The following is a 17,518-nucleotide window of genomic DNA, read 5'->3' as shown; positions in this document are numbered from 1 at the left end:
GCTTTAAACCAAACTTAGTTCAGTTTAACTTTTAGTTGCTTAGGTATCAGTTTAAACTAAATGGCAGTCAGAGCATCCACACACTGGCCTGCTCCAGTTCAACTAAATGGGCTTAACAAACAATTGAAGCTAAACCAGTGCCACTCTCTCACGTACACCCAGACTCTGCCCCATGCCCTTGCAGCGGCCTGGGGAGATTCGTTCCAGGCCATTCCCTTGTGCTGGGAGAGTCAGAGTGACTCCTTAAGCCAGCAGTTGAGCCTAAGCCCAGGGGGTTAGGATGTCTCGGTGCAACCTGTGCATTTGTCTGCAGCTGGGCACTCCCTTCTGGTTAATATCATCTGCCCCAAAGGCGGCTGCAATTCAGTGGGACTGCACGTGCATCCTGGAGGATCCCAGACTCCCGGGGGAACCGGATGCCTCTGTGTTGAGGATCCCTTAGAATGCAAGAGGAGACACTTTCCCCACAATGGCCAGGCTAGAAATGGGGTGGCTTTGGGGTCAAAGGCCATGGCACGCATTGGAATGAGCTTCCCTGTCTTATCTGGCTCACTGCCATGTGATCCAGGCCCAGTTATGGGTGCTAGAAATGACATGGCAGCAGGAGATGGGAGAGATGAATGTTCGTGATGTCTGGGCACTTTACTGGGAGTGCTGTATTATGGCTTGGTCCAAGCAGGTGTCTGTGTCCCGCATCCCCTGCCAGGACTCAGTCCCATCTGTCAGGCCCAAGTGTGTTGTGAAGGCCCTGCCCCATGTCCTGGCTGGGAATTAGTGTGTGTGTGGGGGGGGGGGAGTGACCAACCAGAGCCATTGCCTCAGTTTCTTGCATGTTAACTGGGATTGCTGCTGCCACCACCTGCAGGCAGGGACCTGTGCTAGGAGATGAGACCTGAGTCACATCCCCCTGAGTCACACAGCTCCCAGTGCTGAACAGAGCAGGGCTGAGCAAAGGGCTGTCACTCAGCCTGCCTGCTCCTCCCCACAGGGGTCCTAGCCCCATGCAACATGCTACCCCAGCTGGTGTGATGGGGAGCTGTGTGTTTATCCAGTGGGGGGAAGAACAGGGCCAATACGTGGGGGATCAAGGGGTGGGGAGCTCAGTGTTTTAGTCCAACACAAGTATCACTTCAGGGAGATTGATGTCATAGGGTGATGCAGGGGTGGAGTGCAAGAGGGGAAAGCCCAGGTCAGTGGGGCCTGGGTTTACATGCCTCCCAGTTCCTGCTTGCTTCCCCCCCCCCTCCCCCCGCATATCTGTGTGAGGACCCACCCCAGCAGGCAGCCCACTCACGCCTTCCTCCCTGTAACCCCTGCCCAGGAGCGCCAGCGTCTGGAGACCATCCTGAGCCTGTGTGCGGAATACACCAGAACTGATGGCACCACAGACGCAGGCAGCTCACACCAGCACTTCCCGAGTGACGGAGATGCCACCACCAACATCCTGACAGCCAGGAGGCACTCCAAGGGCTCAGCCAGCCTGGCTGCCTTGGGCCTTGGCAAGGCCATAGAGGAGACTGGAGAGGCCCCAGGGCCCCAGCAGAGGGAGAGCCTGGAGAAATCAGACGAGGAGAATCTGAAGGAGGAATGTAGCAGCACGGAGAGCACGCACCACGAGGTGAGGGGAGGCAGGGCCCAGTGCATGGAGAGCACCCACCAGGAGGGGTGGGGGGGTCAGGGTCTGCCCGCACGCACCACAAGGTGAGGGGAGGCAGGGCCCAGTGCATGGAGAGCACCCACCAGGAGGGGTGGGGGGGTCAGGGCCTGCCCAGTGCATGGAGAGCACCCACCAGGAGGTGGGGGGTCAGGGTCTGCCCAGTGCATGGAGAGCACCCACCAGGAGGGGTGGGGGGGTCAGGGCCTGCCCAGTGCATGGAGAGCACCCACCAGGAGGGGTGGGGGGGTCAGGGTCTGCCCGCACGCACCACGAGGTGAGGGGAGGCAGGGCCCAGTGCATGGAGAGCACCCACCAGGAGGGGTGGGGGGGTCAGGGCCTGCCCAGTGCATGGAGAGCACCCACCAGGAGGTGGGGGGTCAGGGTCTGCCCAGTGCATGGAGAGCACCCACCAGGAGGTGGGGGGTCAGGGTCTGCCCAGTGCATGGAGAGCACCCACCAGGAGGGGTGGGGGGGGGTCAGGGCCTGCCCAGTGCATGGAGAGCACCCACCAGGAGGGGTGGGGGGGTCAGGGCCTGCCCAGTGCATGGAGAGCACCCACCAGGAGGTGGGGGGTCAGGGTCTGCGGGTCCCAGAGCACAAGAGAGCACCTGCCCTGAGGTGAGGGGGTGGAGTGTTTTTTGGGGTGGGGTGAGGAGGGGGTGTCCTGCAGGGGACCCTGCTGCTGCTGGACTCAGACATGCTTATGACCTGAGCTGGGCATGGGCAGTGATGGGTTTCTGGGTGTATCAGAGGAGGGAGTGGCTGTGAGCTCTGGGGCAGGGCCCTCTTTTTGCTGAAGTGATGTGCGTGCTCCCTACTCTGCAAATAGCAAATAAGCAGTCCCCCCGTGACATCGCCGTTTCTTCCAAGCAGCACGAGGACTCGACGGGCTCCAAGACCAAGGAGGCTGCCCTGCTGGAGGAGGAATGGGTGCGGGTGCTGGGCCACGTGGATGAGCTCAAGAGCCATGTCAAGGAGCTGGAGCAGCAGCTGCAGGAGTCGTCTCATGAGGTGGGGGAAACCCTTTCTGCTGCTCCTGGTGTGGGGGAAGGGTGCAGGACACCCACTGGGGGCCAGGGTGGAGCCCTGCACTGGACAGGGTGAAGGGCCCTGGCTGCGTGTTCGGAGTGGAACAGCGCTGGGGTAAGTGCATCCGGCATCCCCAGCTCCACTTCTCTGGAGTTCTGTGGGGCTCTGCCCTTAGAGAGCTTTGGCCGGGCTCCCCTCCCCTTAGACAGGGAAGGCAGGGAAGGACCCAGACCAGAGCCTTAAATCTGACCCCTTAAAGTTTTGTTGTTGTTTGTTTTTGGGGGGAAGAATGGAGGGTCAGAACTAACCCTGACAGGTTGGGTCTGGCTCTGACTTGAGGCTTCATGGGGCCTGGCTCTAATTCCCATGTTTGATGGAGCATAGATCCAATGGGGAGCGCATGTGAGGTCTGAGAACCATTGAACCTGAGCCATTAGCCTCAGCCCTGACCTCCATCTGGGCTTGGCCCAAGTCCAGTTGCCCTTCTTGGCTCATCTCTGCCAGCAGAGCCATGTCCCACCCAGGCGTTGCTGTGCCTCTGGGGGGCCCTGCCGTGAGGTTGGGAGATGAGGCTGGCAGGGACAGCACTGCTGTAACATGGCTGTGTTTGCCTAGGCGGAGATGGAGCGGGCACTGCTGCAGGGGGAGCGGGAGTCGGAAATGATACAGCTGCAGCAGGAACAGAAGATCGTGCAGCAGCTGCAAGAGAAACTGTGTGAGCTGGACTCCAGCATCCAGAAGGAGCGGGACACGGTAAACCCCAGAGCTGAGAGTTCCCCTGTCTGTGCCTTGGAGCAATGAGTGCAGGGTGCACTCCCAAAGCCCCCCCAAGGGGCTGCTTAATCCCAGGTCCCCTCTCTGCTGGAAAGTGTTGTCCCTGCACACATACTTCTGGCTCCAGTGCTGAAGAGACTGACCCATCTGGTCACCCGCTGATCTTGGAGGAGAATGGCACGGGTTCTGTGCACTGCACACACTGGCCAGCCGTCCCCAAGAAAGCTTGTGTCATCTTCCGTTGGGCCCCCCTTCTCAAAGGGTTTCCCATTACCTCCTGGGTGGGCACTGAAGTGCCATTTCCCTGAGGAGGGGGCTGCCCCAGGCACGTTCGCAGCCAGATAGGAGGTGCTGGATTTCTTGCAGCCAGCTTGAGACAGCACTTCCTCTACTCAGAGCATTTCCCTTCTTTCTGCTGTTGTCTGGGATCCTGGGGCCGACTGGTCACTGGCTCGGGAGCTTTGCCAGCCTGTTGGGGGTTGGAACTGTCCATTCTTGGGGCTCTGGTGCGGGAGGGCAGCTCCTTTCGGTGCTTGGGGTGCACTTTGGGAGTCACCTTTGCACTCATTGAACCTTTCCACAAGGTGCCAATCTCTGGAGCTTTCTCTGTTGGCCTCAGCCTTCACCTGGGCAGCACATGGGTTACTGGCCCATCATGCCGCCTTGCTTCCTACACTAGCCTTGGTGTAGGACTAAAGAAACTGAGGTTTTGCAGTGAGTTTGTCAATTCTCTATATGCCCCACCAATCGACAGCTCCAGGTGCTCATGTGCAAGTGGTGATGAAGCTGCAGTGCTTAGCTTGCTGGAGACCCTCATGTCACTCCATTTAAAGCATCATTCAGCTTTGACCACGATGCCTTCATGGGGTCATTAATTTCCCAGCTTGTTGGCTGAGACGTGGTTTCCAGAACACTGGAGCGGAGCGGGACAAGAGCCAGAATGCACCTTCCAAAGACCATTATCTCAGCCTCCCTTCCAGATCTGGGGTATTGCTTGCTCCATGCTTCTTAACAGTGGAAACAACACCTCCACACCCATGTAGAAATGCACACAACTCCAGAAAGAGATCTGAATGCAGCTTCCTCTGTGGTACCTGTGGCAACCTTCCAACCCTCACCCCTGAATGTCCCTTGCAATAACCTCTGCAGGACAAACTGTACTCCCATTCCCATCAGAAACTGCACCAAAACCCCCCTTCCTGCTGATGATTTCTGCCCTTCACAGCAACAGAACCCTCTGCTGGTGCCCCCTCAGAACTGCATATCCACACAGGGACCTGTCTCAAGGAGTCTTGCTGGAGATGATCCATTCCCATGCAGGAAGGTAACTGACTGCACTGGAGCGCAGTCCCAGGCTTGCTGGAATGCATCACTCTGTGGAGCAAGGATCAGTGGGAGCTGAGCACATTCCCAGCAGTGAGATCAACTTTCATTCTCTGTCCAGCTCTTTGAGTACCTTTGCCCTTGTCCTCCAGGGATTCCACACTGCCCCACACAGTGAATGGATGTTTGTGCGCTCCTTGCCTTCTCCATGGCAACCCAGTGGGATGTAGCCATGCTGGCACCATGGCTGGAAATGCACCAGGTCCTGATTAATTTCATTGGTGATTATTTCTGAGGCTGGACGAGGTGAAGCCTGTGAGTGGCAGGATCCAGGCAGCCCCTCCCACACAGATGCAATGTGTTGGGGTGTTTGTTATTTTTAATTTTACAGCCCTTTTAAAAACCGTTCCTAGTGAAACAACCGGCTCCATATGGAGTCAGGAGAGGGACTAAAAGAAACCACACTCCCAAAGTCTCTGCTGTCTTAACCTTCGCTTACCTAATCAGTCTGCACTAAATTTTCTCTCTAACAGCGCCCACTCTGAAATGTGTCTCTAATCCCTCATGCCTCTGCATGCTGTGGGGCCCCACATAACCTCCAGCACTTGTGCACACAGCAAACACCTGGGCCTAACTTGGGCAGCTGTTCTTTAGCAATGCTGTGTCCTTGTGACATGTCCTCTGAGCCGCCCTGGGCCAGGAATCGGTGCTTCTGGACTAGCACCTAAATCCACCTATTTGTATAGATTCAGATTTCCATTAACCCTGTGGGAGCATGAGAGAGAGAGAGACATGGATCACTGTTCGTAATGTTCCTGGTTTTTAAATAGTGCAGACAGAGGAGAAGGTGCAGGGGGCACATTAGGGACAGTCAGAGTAACTGCAGCTGGACATGTGCCTCTGGGAATATGGTTTGCTTTACACAAAAGATGATGAAAAATCAAAGCTAATAATAGACTTTGATATTTGACTTGGGTTGAGAATTGCAGCTTTCCTACATGATCTTTATTCACCCTGGTCTGAGTGAGCAGCATGGAAATCCATTCTTCACTAGCGAGCAGCCCCACTGGCTGCTCCTCTGACCAATTAGACCCTCTCTGTGACAGCTAGGTGACTGCTTACCAATTGTTAGTGGCATGGCATCCCCGGATCCAGGTTAATCTGGGGACATGGTTGCCCATTCTAGCCTAGCCGTAACCAGCTGCTTTGACCCACTTCTGGTTGTAGTGGAGATGGGTTCCTGGTGTAGCTAGTAGCCTACGCTATGGGGCACTGATGTGGATTCTCGTGTTGATAGGGGGTCTTATGCTCTGTCTCCGTTGGTTACAATGGAGTGTTTCGTGGCCTCTTGCTAGGAGTTGGCAGAGGGAAAGGGGGATTGGGGTAGTTCCTCGAAGGATGTTACTCGTATATTTTTCTGCATCGTGATTCTGATGGTTTAACCACCCCCCCACACACACACAAGGTAAAGGAAACATCCTGCGTGACATTCTGGTTCTGCAGGTATTCTTGGGTTCTTTCATGGGGCTAACTGGGCTGATGTGAGCTTCAGCATGGAGAGCTAGTTGCAGGCTGAGCACCTTGGGGAGCAGGGATGGATTTGCCACCAAGTGGCTTGTTGGTAGCCACAAGGTATCATAGAGATGAAGGGCTAGTTCCATTCCACCAGCCCTGGTGTAAATTTGGAGTGACAGTGATGTAAAACTGGTGTGAGTGAGTGGAGAATCAGGCCTGGAACTCTCTAGGTCACCACCTCCCTCCCCTCTGGCCACTGCAGGAGCATTCATTATGGTCTGTCTGTTCTGTGGAGATGCCCCTGTGCCCCACACCTGGTATGCCCACTTCATACTGGGAGCTGCAGATTTAACGTTTCCTGGGAGCTCTTTAATTCTAAGGAGGATTTTGCCTGTGGCTTTGATGTGGTGACTCTGCTTGCAATGTGGGGTGAGTCTGACCCAGATTGCAGTGCAGAGCAATGAGGCATCTCGGATTAAAGCGAGCCTCCTGGCTTTCACACTGAAGTGCAGTAGACACCTTGAGTGCATGTGGGTTTCCTACCCAGTCTGGAGACGTGACTCACTCCACAGCACTTCGTCAAGTTAAACAAGCCATCTGGCATGAGGATGCTGGCATGCTTGCAGATTGCTAAAAGGCAGCAGACTACTGCAGGGATGAGGAGGTGGCAGGGTACTTGATACAGCTCTGCCCAGGAATTCTATTGTCACTGAGAAGCAACTGACTTAAGTGGATGTAACTAACTGGGCTTGTATGGCAAATTCTGTTCTATGAATAGAAATGAATTGTGTGGTCTCATGCATGCGCATGTGTAGATAGGCATTACAGTGTTGTCTGAAATGCTGGGTGGTCATGAATCTTACTCATATCAGTCTAGTGCAGGACATCTGCCAATCTTTGGCACTGGAAATTTGGGCCCCAAAAGCATAACATTAGTGGTTAAAGATTTCCTAGAAAATGGCAGGAGCTTGTTTGGATGAGCCCAAACTCACCATTTAGCAGCTTCTGAGTGTGATGGGGAGAGCATGGATCTCTTGTTTTGGAGCCAGCCCGCAGCCTTCCAAGGCTTGTACCCATGTTACTGCATGGAGGGGTGGGACTCAGAGTTATAAGGTGCAAATACGCTGAGGGGTTGCTTTCTAGTGTTTAGATAATGGATCAAGGAGTCTGGACTGCTGGGTTCTATTCATGGCTCAACCACTGACTTCCTTCATGTTCTGAAACAAGTCACTTCACTTGTTAGTGCCTCAGCTTACCTACCCATAAAGTGGGTTTCATAACACTTCCCCTCTCAAAAGTGTTGGTAGGGGTAATCAGCTTCTGTTTCTGACTCTTCAGATAAGAGATTCCCTAGAAGCCACAGAACATTGGGCCATACATAGGTAGATGTTGTAAATGCTGGTGGTCACAGGCTCATACTTTTTTTAAAAAACAATTGCCCGGGTAGCCAGCACTCGGTGCCGAAAACCAGAAATAATAAATTCTAGAGCTGAGCCCAAACTAGTCCCAGATCTTTCATTCATAGCTTTTAAGACCAGAAAGGACCATTAAATCATCTAGTCTGATCTCCTACATAACACAAGCCAGATCATGTTATCCAGTTACTGCTGTCTTGAGCCCAGTACTCATATAATATATTGCAATAATCTGACTATCCCAAACTTCTCAACAGTTTAGAGCCAAACTTCATGGCTCAAACCATTTCTAAGATAATCCGTACTGCCCTGCTGGAGCTACCCTGTAAATAGACACTTGTGCCCTGTCCAAGCAATTCCTGCCACTGTTGGTATCTCATTCAGTCCCAGGGGTTGTCTCATGTAACTATGGATTTGAAAACAATGCAAGGATTGGAGGGAATATTCATATTTCCTCTTTCTACTTTGCACTAACTGGTCTCATCATTCTGCATTGGTATGAGAGAGAGTCTCACGTTACAGGGTTTTGATGCAGATTTACCCCAAACTAGGGGTAATCCAGTCTGGGGTTTCTCCCATTCAATTTGTTACTTATTCCTGTAGGTGGAGGTAAAATGGGCAGGATGGGAGGAAGGATCATCATGGGGCTATTGCTAGGGAAAGGGAGTCAAGAGTTTCCTGGTTCTCCAACTGTCTCACTGTGTGACATCAAGCAAGTCACTTGCTGGCTGGCTGCCTCAGTTTTCCCACCTGTAAAATAAGTATAAAATCCCCTGGATGTCTTGAGACCAAAGTGCTGGTCTCACTGGTTACAGTGCATTGCTTTGTTAATCCAGGGTTCCTGGGCACATGCACAGTGGATTTGTATCATCAGTTTTTATGCTGGCAGAACCCCCAAAAGAACCCTAGGAACTGCAGGGGGCTCAGCTTCTCTGAAAATCCAGCATGTTGATGTAGGACTGAAGCCAACTACATATTTAAACTGGGTGGGAGAGTGGGGTGGTGAACCTATTTCTTCCTCTCTTTAGGCCAGGGACAAGTGTCCTCCTCTTTATATCCTCTCTGTCACTAACTCACTTAAATAAAACCTGAAATGTTCCTGAGGACCCAGGGTGTTAACCTGTATTAACTGAGAAGAGATTGGATCTTAGTCTCTCGGTTTTCATGTTGTCCATAAGGAAACCAGAATGCCAGGACATCCCTGTCTACGGACAGGACATTTGCCTGGTAGTGTAGTCTCTACATTTGACCTGCTTTATAATTATTTGATGGTGTCCTGGATTCAGAATATCTGTTATAAAATGATGTTCCTGAGACTTACTTAAAACAAAATGTAAGGCCTACGAAAATGCCCCGATGACAGGCTGTGCAGGACACCTAATTGACAAAGCCATTCCCAGTGCTGTGCTGACATCATCTCTGATGATGAAGCCGTGTTAACAGTAATTTGCTCGAGGCCTAGAGGGGCCTGGTATGTGCTTTTTGTAAAGCCTTTGCCTTGAGACATGAGACTGAGGTCCAGTCTTGAGCAATAACTGTTCTAATCCAATCCAGCCCTGGATGCCAAATGCTTTTGCTTTTTAAATCTTTTGGAAAATGCCTCTTTGACATGCCCTTCCCCATCCCCCTTCTCTCTCTGGCTTGAGCCACTGTCTAATTCTCCAGCTTCTGCATGGCGCGGATTTGAGAAGTGTGTTTTCTCTCTTTTTTTGTTTTGTTTTTTGTTTTGTTTTGTTGTTTTTTCCCTGATTCAGGAAAGGGCAAAGGTTGATGCTGAAAGGAAGGAGCTAGAGAAACTCCAGGCGCTTTACAATGAGTCGAAGAGCCAGCTTGATAACTGCCCTGAGTCAATGCGGGAGCAGTTACAGGACCAGATGAGAAGGGTCAGTGTTTAACCCCCCGCCCTCCTGGATCACTGCCCACTCCCCCTCACCTCCATGCCCACAGCTCCAGCCTGAGCCAGCACTCGACTGGTACCATGTGCCAAACTGAATGCAGTACACACAGGGCTGGAGGAGGCTGGCATCCAGCAGCTTGCAGAGCGACTCTCCCCTGCTGTTGATACTGTTCCACATGTCCCTGTCTCCGAATGCCATAACACCTCACGGCAGCCTCTCCTCTCACCAGCAGGTGAGGAGGAGGCAGGTTTATTTCCCCAGTGCTCTCCTCCTTTTCCACCGGCCGCTTCTCTGATCCCTGCTGCTGTTCTCTGGGGGATGCTAATGTGGCAAGTGCTGCAAGTGCCGTCCCCCCTGATATTAGTGCCTGGAGGGGGAATTCTGAGCACTGGAGCAAATCCGCCTGTCCCCAGATGTGAATTCAGTCCCATCCTTCCCCCACCCGCCAACAGAAACCAGCGATTTGGCTGCTTGGCCAGCTCTGATTTTGACTAGAGACTCCTATCAAGTATGGAAAATGGGCAACCACCCAGCACTTGTCTCCTTGAGTTAAATTCTCCATCTAGGTGCTGCTCCTGAGCACCTGCCTCTGCCAGGGACGACTCCTATGTGGCTGGAGGCGAAGAGATGTAAGGTGGGGTTTCTGTTCGGGCAGTTTCTGCAGAGGAGTCTGCAAAAGGGTGCAAAGGGATGAATGTCTATTTCAGTGACCCCAGGCCTGATTACTTAGCCTGGACCTGCCAAGGGAACCTCTTGCTCTGCCCCTTGAACTGCAGTGCAGCAAGGATCCTTGGCATTGGTGGAGCTGGAAGAGGCCTATTGCAAATGCCGGTGCAGCCAGCCCCTGGGTGCCGCACTGATACTGGACACCACTTTAGCCTTAATCCAGCCTCTGTGAAAGGAGAGGCTGGCAAGCCTCAGGGGACTAAACTCTGTATCAGTTTTCTGCTGTTTCCTGTGAACATGTCTGTATGCCATCCAGGCCAGATAATGTCAATATCACAGTGCTGCAGCATTTTTTCCCATTAGCTGGGATTTTCCAGGAGCGCCTAGGAATGGAATATCGTCCGTTTATTATGCCAAACTCTTTTAGTGCAATAAATGAAAGCATTTTTCCTGGTCCCCGCAGGAGTCACAGCTAATCCCAGCCTGAAAACCTATGTCCAGTTTAAAATGGAACTCAGGCGATGTCTAATGCAGTGAGTGACATGTAGAGATAGGTAGAGCAGGAAACCAATGTCTCCCCATTGACATTGAACAGGCCGTTTCCACTAAATAGATGGTAAAGGATTTCCATGGAAAAATTCTTCACTGAAATGGGGCACGGTCAGGCTGAAAAATAGATATTTTAAATAAAATGCAAAAATCCTAACCAAGCAAAAACCTAACCCTAACTTCTGCAGCTTGTTACTAACAGCCAGAGTGACTGGAATGTAAAGGATTTTAAACATCAGATGCACTGTTTCGCCAAGGCAGTGTTTGTCTCTTGCTTCCTACACAGCAAAGCTAGCCTGGCCAGTTTCTTTTTCGAGTTCCTGTGCCCCAGCTTCTGTTGGATTTGCAAGAGTTGCAGAGGGATGTTTACATCCAAACAAAACCTTGTTTAGTTAATAACATAAATAAAAATACATGACTCAAGCTCTTGCTGTTAGTGTAGGATTTACAAACCCTGAATTGTATCTGCACTTGCCCAGGAGATGCCATCCACATCTAAAACGAAATAAAACAAATGGTTCTTACCCCAGGCTCAGTCCTGCGCTGTCCAGGAGGTGATCTAGCTCAAACCCTGGGAGTCTCGCCCATCTCGGGGCTACGTGGTCGCATCCCTGGAGCACACTTACGTGTTGGCTTGGCCATACTAACTGTTAGCGAAACAGTAACCCCAGCTCGACAGCCCCACTAATCCATGCTCACTGAGTGCCCAGCTGGCACCTTTCACAGAAGTAACTTTTAAGAAAAAAAAAAAATGGTAAGGGAACAAATCTGCTGTTTGAATCTCTGCTGCAGAGTCCCCGCCAAGACTGTTTGCCATGACCCTCTTTCCAGCAGATCACAAGTCCCCGTTGTCCCATGGTGCAGGGGCCCTGCACATTATCCCCTACCCAAAGCTATCATGTCTCTTTCGCTGCCGTAGTCGGCAGGGAACTCTCTGGGCTGGACCTCTCTCTGCTGGTGTGTGAGCATCACATAGGTTGGCAGCACTGTGGGGGGATGGATTGGGCCAGCGAGACTGGTGGGGAGAGTGGACTTCTTGTCTAGAGTTTGTGCGTGTGGAGCAGGGGACTTGCCTGGGTAGGTCCCTGGGCTGGGCACGATTCCAGGAGGTCCATGACGTGCTTAGTTAGAGCCACCAGCTGTGCACTGCCCCTGTGCCTCCCAACAAGCAACAAGGAGGTGTAGCGCTTCCCTTCTGCTGCAGCAAATGGAGCTTTGCCCCTTGCTTTCTCAGTGACCTGCTCTCCTGTCAGAGCAGTCCCTGCCTGGTACATCTGTGTGCCATGGGGAAGGGGGGTAGGTGCTGCTACCAGGGAGGTATCTCTGTTTCAGAGGGAGCTGAACATCCATGGTTGTGTGTTTGAAGGAGACAGAGGCCCTGGAGACGGAAACCAAGCTGTTTGAGGACTTGGAGTTCCAGCAGCTAGAAAAAGAGAGTCGCTTGGAGGAGGAGCGTGAGACCGTGAGCCAGCAGCTCCTGCAGAGCAAGGCTGAGTGCCACCGCAGTATCGCCAAGAGGAAGGTGGGGAGAGGGCCCTGGACCCTTGAGCAAAGGCTATGGAGCCTGGGTTCTCCCTTGTCCCAGAAGTGTCCACTGCAGTGAGGGGGAAACAGGCTTGTCTGCAATCCCCTCCCAGCCCACCTTAGCCTAGGACTCCCCGGCCCAGCTTTGCTCTGGTCTGAGCTCCTCTCCTAGCCCCTTCCTTTAATGCCCTAGGCCCTGTGCTGTCTCTGTGCTCACAACAGTCCTTGGGCTCCCGAGCACTGTCCCCTCCCACACTTCTCTCTGCCCCAAGCCAGCCCTGTGCCTGTTCTGGGAATGGATGGAGGGGCTCCAAATCCCTGCCCAGACTGGTAAGGCTTCTCCCTCCCTCCCAGCTACTTCTTCCCAAGCTGTCCTGCAGGGCCTGGTGCCAGCTCACCCTTGCCTTATTTTCCTTAAGGAGCGGGTGGCTGCATTGGAAAGCCAGGCCAATCACATCCGGCTCCAGGCTGCCCAGGAGTCTGAGCGCCTTGCCAAGGAGAAGAATACCATGCTGCAGCTGCTGCAGAAGGTAACATCCTGGAACCATGCTGGATGGAGAGGGGGAAAGGGGTTCGCTGGGGTAGTGTGCGCCAGGCCAGGCACACTCACTAACACAGTGCACTGCCTTGGGGGGCTGGACCCCATCTCTGCACTGCTGTGTCCTTCAAGTCCAAATGAGTCCATGTAGCATATGGGCTCTGCTCTCCAGCAAAGGGGTCACCGTTACGCATTGCCTGTTGGAAATGGAGAGGGCAACTGTGCTGGCACAGCTTGTCATATCCCTCCCACTTTGATGGAGATGGACCTGGTACTAAGCCCAGACTTTTCAGCTGGCCTGTATTCAAACACTGCCCCCCATTGGGAGCCCAGCTGTACACCCTGCCCCAGGCTCACCTAGTGATAGGGAGAGGGTTGAGAACCCCTCTGCTTGAGGCTGGGCTAATGCCACTCGTGTGACTGTCACTAGCTGCCTCTGCTTGTGGCTGGGAGAAGAATGGATCTTAGCAGGAACCTCAACGATATGGGTCTCTGTCAATGCGGGTGCTGTCAGGAAGGGCCCTAGTGGTTTCTGTGGCTGCCCTGGTGTTGGCCTCACTTTGGGACGCTTTTCAGGACAGCCACTAACTCTCTTGCTATCACCCTTTTTCTCCTTGTTGCTGTGCACTCAGGAGAAAGAGAAGCTTGTCTCCCTGGAGAGACGGTACCATCTTGTTACTGGCGGCAGGAGCTTCCCCAAAACATCATCTGCGCTCAAAGAGGTAACTAGGGGGAAGAGGGATGATTAGTCACTGGAACTGCCCTCCCTTCACAGTGCCATGCCTTCCTGGGGCTCCAGCTACCTCGATGGGCCCCTGCCTCTGGCCTCCAAGAGGTGTAAACAGTGCTCAGATTTGTGCGATTGTTGGCACAAATGCCTGAAAGTCCCAGTGCCCTGACAGTGACAACACCCATCAGCTGGAGAGGGCTCTCTCTCTCTCACTGCAGTGGGGTCCTGTTTCCCTTTGACAGACCCTCCTGGGGGCGGAGCCACCAGCACCGTGGAACCAGAGTTTAACCTCCGCGTTTGGAGCTGTTCCTTCACACATGGGTTTGCCGTTAGCTGGGTGTCCTAGTCATGCCATGCACCATGGAGATTAGAGACTGGTTCTTACCTGGTTGGCCCCAAACACTGGTAGGGAGAGGGACCTGATCCAGTCTTGGGAGCAGAGCATCATTCCCCGGATATGTGTTGCCTTGGACACCTGAAAGGGGGGTGGCCTTGGCTAACTCACCACAGCCCCCAGACCAGTCTGTGCTGTTAGGGTCTGGCTAGCATCCTGTAGCCCATGAGTGCATGGCTGCAGGAGCGTTTCTCAGTACATCCCATTGCTCAGCGGGGGCTGCAAACACCAGCTGGGGCTGGAGTCCCATGTCACGAATCCTTGTTCCATGTGCCAGGGGAAGAGTGTGGCACTGGCTCTGTGCAGGTGCCCAGGATTCTCACTGATGATGCGTACCAAGGCGTTCAGCATGGGAGGAGGGAATTAGCCCATTACCCCCCCCCACCAACTTTATTAAGTCCCTTTATTCTGGGGGGGGGGGGGCAAAGTGAGCTAGGGCTGGCCCTTCCGCAGACTCCGCCATATCATGTGCATGACTGGAATTGGTAGCCAGGTAGGTATAAGGTGTGAGTGTGTTGATGTGGAGACTAGGAGCGTCTCCAGGGAGGGTTGGCTCTACGCTGTGGAGGGCACAGACCCCTTTCCTCCCTCCTGTGGTTAGAACTCCCAAGGGCAGAGCTATGACAATCCAGCCATGGGATATGTGATGCCTGGTGCCTTCAGTCCTGCTACTGAGATGGTCTGCAAGGTGAAGTCTTCCCTAAGGCTGTGCCATGAAGCTGCAGTGCTCTGTCAGCAGGGATCGGCTGGCTGGAGGCTCCATTAGGCGATGTCCCTGCTTTCTGCCTGAGGCTGTTCTGTTGGGAAGGGATTCCTCTGTGCTGTTTTGATCTCGCTGTTTCTGTGCCTGCTTTGCCCTGATGACCTTTACCCTCCAACAGGAAAGACTTCATATCTCAGAGCCTTATGACCTGTTAGAGGAAACTAAGCCCCAGAATCCCCTGCTAGGGGCAAGTGCTTCCTTAGGTCCTTTCTCCGCCCACTCTTACCCCAAGATGCAAGAGGTAACGGGACTAACTGCATGTGCTTGCTTGCTCACTGCTTCCGCTCCCCTGCACAGAGTGGGGCCAGACTGCTATTTGCAGCCATCCTATCAGGGGCTTGTCAGTAATTCAGTCGGCAGGCAGGCCAGCGGATCTCTGAAATTGCAATCAGTGACTTAGGCCCCCTCAGATAGGCATGGGAGAGGCTCACTAACAGGGCACCATCGGATTAACACTCCTGTATTTCTCATGCACCTTCAAAATACCTGCGATTAACACTCCTCACAGCTGATGCTCTTTAAACTTCATTCAGCTGCATTCAGCTCTCGTTTCTAGACAGTTTGGCTTCCTGGTTCACTTGCATTGGCACCATACTGCAGTGTGGCTTAAATCCCAACAAAACGCCTTGTAGGTGGTTTTCCCTCCCATTCCGCAGGCTGCAAGCCTGAATCTCCCCAACAACATCCCTTTAATTTCTTCTATTTGCCTGTTTGTTTGTTTTCTATTTTTTTTAAACAGCATCAAAGTCTTTGATTTAGAAATAGTGAGAGAGCTGGGAACCGGTTCCAAACCAACTGGCAGGAGAGGTTGGGATTCTTAATTGCAAATTGCTGCCAGTGTCTAAACAGTTTGGGGCTTTAGCAAACATTTCTATTAATGATGCTTGGCAACAGACGCCAGATGCTTCACCCCATCACCTGTGTTGTCCGGCTGGCAACAGCAGGGGGCACTGTGGATGGGTCTCGGGGTCTGCACTGACCCACCCATCCCCTTCCCGTGTTACTTGGTAAAGGAGGAGCGTATTCCAATATCACATGCCAATTCCTACCCATCAATTGCTCTTAATTTAGTTGCTTTCCTTGGGCCAGTATCCCAAGAGCTGCGTTCCCCATTGCTGCTGTCTCCCCGTGGTGCTGGAGTGGAGCATGTTGGGCCCTTCTGATGGGGGGGTTGCACGTGGATGTTTTGTGTGGTGTGTGCAGTAAAGCTCCATTATAGGCCGAGTACTGCAGCAGCATGCGGTCCCTCCTCCCACCCACCTACCAGCTGAATCCATTTCCATCTATCGATCCCTCTGGATCAGATGCTAATTCAGATGCCGAAGGAGTTCCAGATTCCCTGCCTCAAACTGTCTCAGGTGTGCCCATTGCAACCAGGTGGCACTAAAGGCAGCTAAGGTGCCGTTGGCCCAGTCCTCCAAGTTCCAGGAGAGAGAGAACAGGAGGGCTGGCGACCAGCGGGCGGCACTAGGGAATCCTGAAGCTCTAGGCCAGTGGGAATAAGGCAACAGCCTAAAGGTGAATGGCTGTGTGCACCATGGGGGGGAAGGTTCTGTGGACAGCCAGACAGCCTAAGATAAAGCCAATTACACAGCGGTGTAACTTTCAGAGACTACAAGACCCATCATGCTCTGCCCCCAGCCAAGCAACACTCCTGGGATGACAAGTCCTGCCCTGCAGCGCTAGGACTTGTAGTCCCCACAGGCAGCGCCTCTCTATGGCAGCGGAAGTCAGAATGTAAAATTGCCCAGCCAGCTGCACTGCGGTGCCTAGGCAGCACGTGTGAAGCTTTACTGCTGTGTTGTGCTCAGTGCCAGGGGACCAGTGCATGAATCTAATTCTCCTCCTTCTCCATCGTGGATTTCTAGGAGTACATGAGGCTGTCTGACGTTTTCAGATTCTACTGCAATGTGTACGGCTCTGGCCAGGACACTAAAGCTTCTGCTGTTGCCACTGCTGCTGCTCCACTCTCTTTCTTGCTTGCTGTACCTCCTGCAGCCAATGAGGTACCTGCTCCTGAGCATGTTGAGTTTTGCTTACACTGTTTCTGGCTGGGTAGCAAAATTTGTACTCCAGTAGCTGACACTGAGAGCAAGGTTGTCTTATTGCTCAAGATGGATCAGGCTGGTGCAAGGGATGGAGCCACCTTGCCATCACCGGTTCCCTCAGTGCTCCTTACTGGAGCAGATTGGTTTTGGCTTGGTGCAGCCCCCTGGCCTGCAGCTGAACAGGCAGTGAATTCATGCTGACTAGTGAGAGAGGCTGAAATGGTCATTTCTAGTGACTAGGGGTCTCTCTGTCTTATGCTGTAAAATAGAGTGCTTTAGACTCACAGACAGCACTGGGGGGCTAAGTTCCCTCTAAGCTGCACGGCTGCATAGCAGGTATCAAGGGACATGCAGACAGGGAGAGGCACCTCTCCCCTGGCCCCAAACTGTTGTGGCGAGAGAGGGCTGGGGGGAGTCCTCTCTCCCCACCGCAGCCCCGAGGCAGCTGGCACCCCAAAGCCCTCTGCCCCAACCCTGACCCCCCTCCAGCACCCCAAGCCTCTCATCCCCGAGCCCACCCCAGAGCTTGCACCCCCAGCCAGAGCCCGCACCCCCCCACACACACAACCACCTTCTGGCCCTGAGCCCCTTCCTGCACCCCAAACCCCTCATCCTCAGCCCCAGCCAGGCCCCTCACCCCTCCACATCCCAACCCCCTGCACCAGGCCTGATCCCTCTCCCGTACCCCAAACCCG

The 17,518-nt window shown here is 53.2% G+C and overlaps 1 protein-coding gene across 6 annotated transcripts in view; it reads left to right on the top strand.

Annotated features, from left to right (window-relative positions):
- LOC120375716 (pleckstrin homology-like domain family B member 1) overlaps positions 1 to 17,518 on the top strand; it is a 97,169-nt gene that overhangs the window by 56,833 nt on the left and 22,818 nt on the right. For 3 of the 6 annotated variants that reach the window (XM_039496571.1, XM_039496572.1, XM_039496573.1), the window contains exons 8-14: positions 1,322 to 1,618; positions 2,531 to 2,668; positions 3,302 to 3,439; positions 9,468 to 9,596; positions 12,193 to 12,348; positions 12,770 to 12,880; positions 13,521 to 13,610. In XM_039496571.1, the coding sequence (XP_039352505.1) occupies positions 1,322 to 1,618; positions 2,531 to 2,668; positions 3,302 to 3,439; positions 9,468 to 9,596; positions 12,193 to 12,348; positions 12,770 to 12,880; positions 13,521 to 13,610 (1,059 nt within the window). Of the gene's footprint in view, positions 1 to 1,321; positions 1,619 to 2,530; positions 2,669 to 3,301; positions 3,440 to 9,467; positions 9,597 to 12,192; positions 12,349 to 12,769; positions 12,881 to 13,520; positions 13,611 to 14,893; positions 15,017 to 16,643; positions 16,782 to 17,518 lie in introns of all 6 variants that reach the window. The other 3 variants (XM_039496574.1, XM_039496575.1, XM_039496570.1) reach the window with 2 other exon arrangements.

Source organism: Mauremys reevesii, linkage group 12 (assembly GCF_016161935.1).
Source record: "Mauremys reevesii isolate NIE-2019 linkage group 12, ASM1616193v1, whole genome shotgun sequence".
Taxonomy (NCBI): domain Eukaryota; kingdom Metazoa; phylum Chordata; order Testudines; family Geoemydidae; genus Mauremys; species Mauremys reevesii.
Note: the sequence above shows the minus strand (reverse complement) of the source record. Positions and strands in the feature narration are given on the sequence as shown.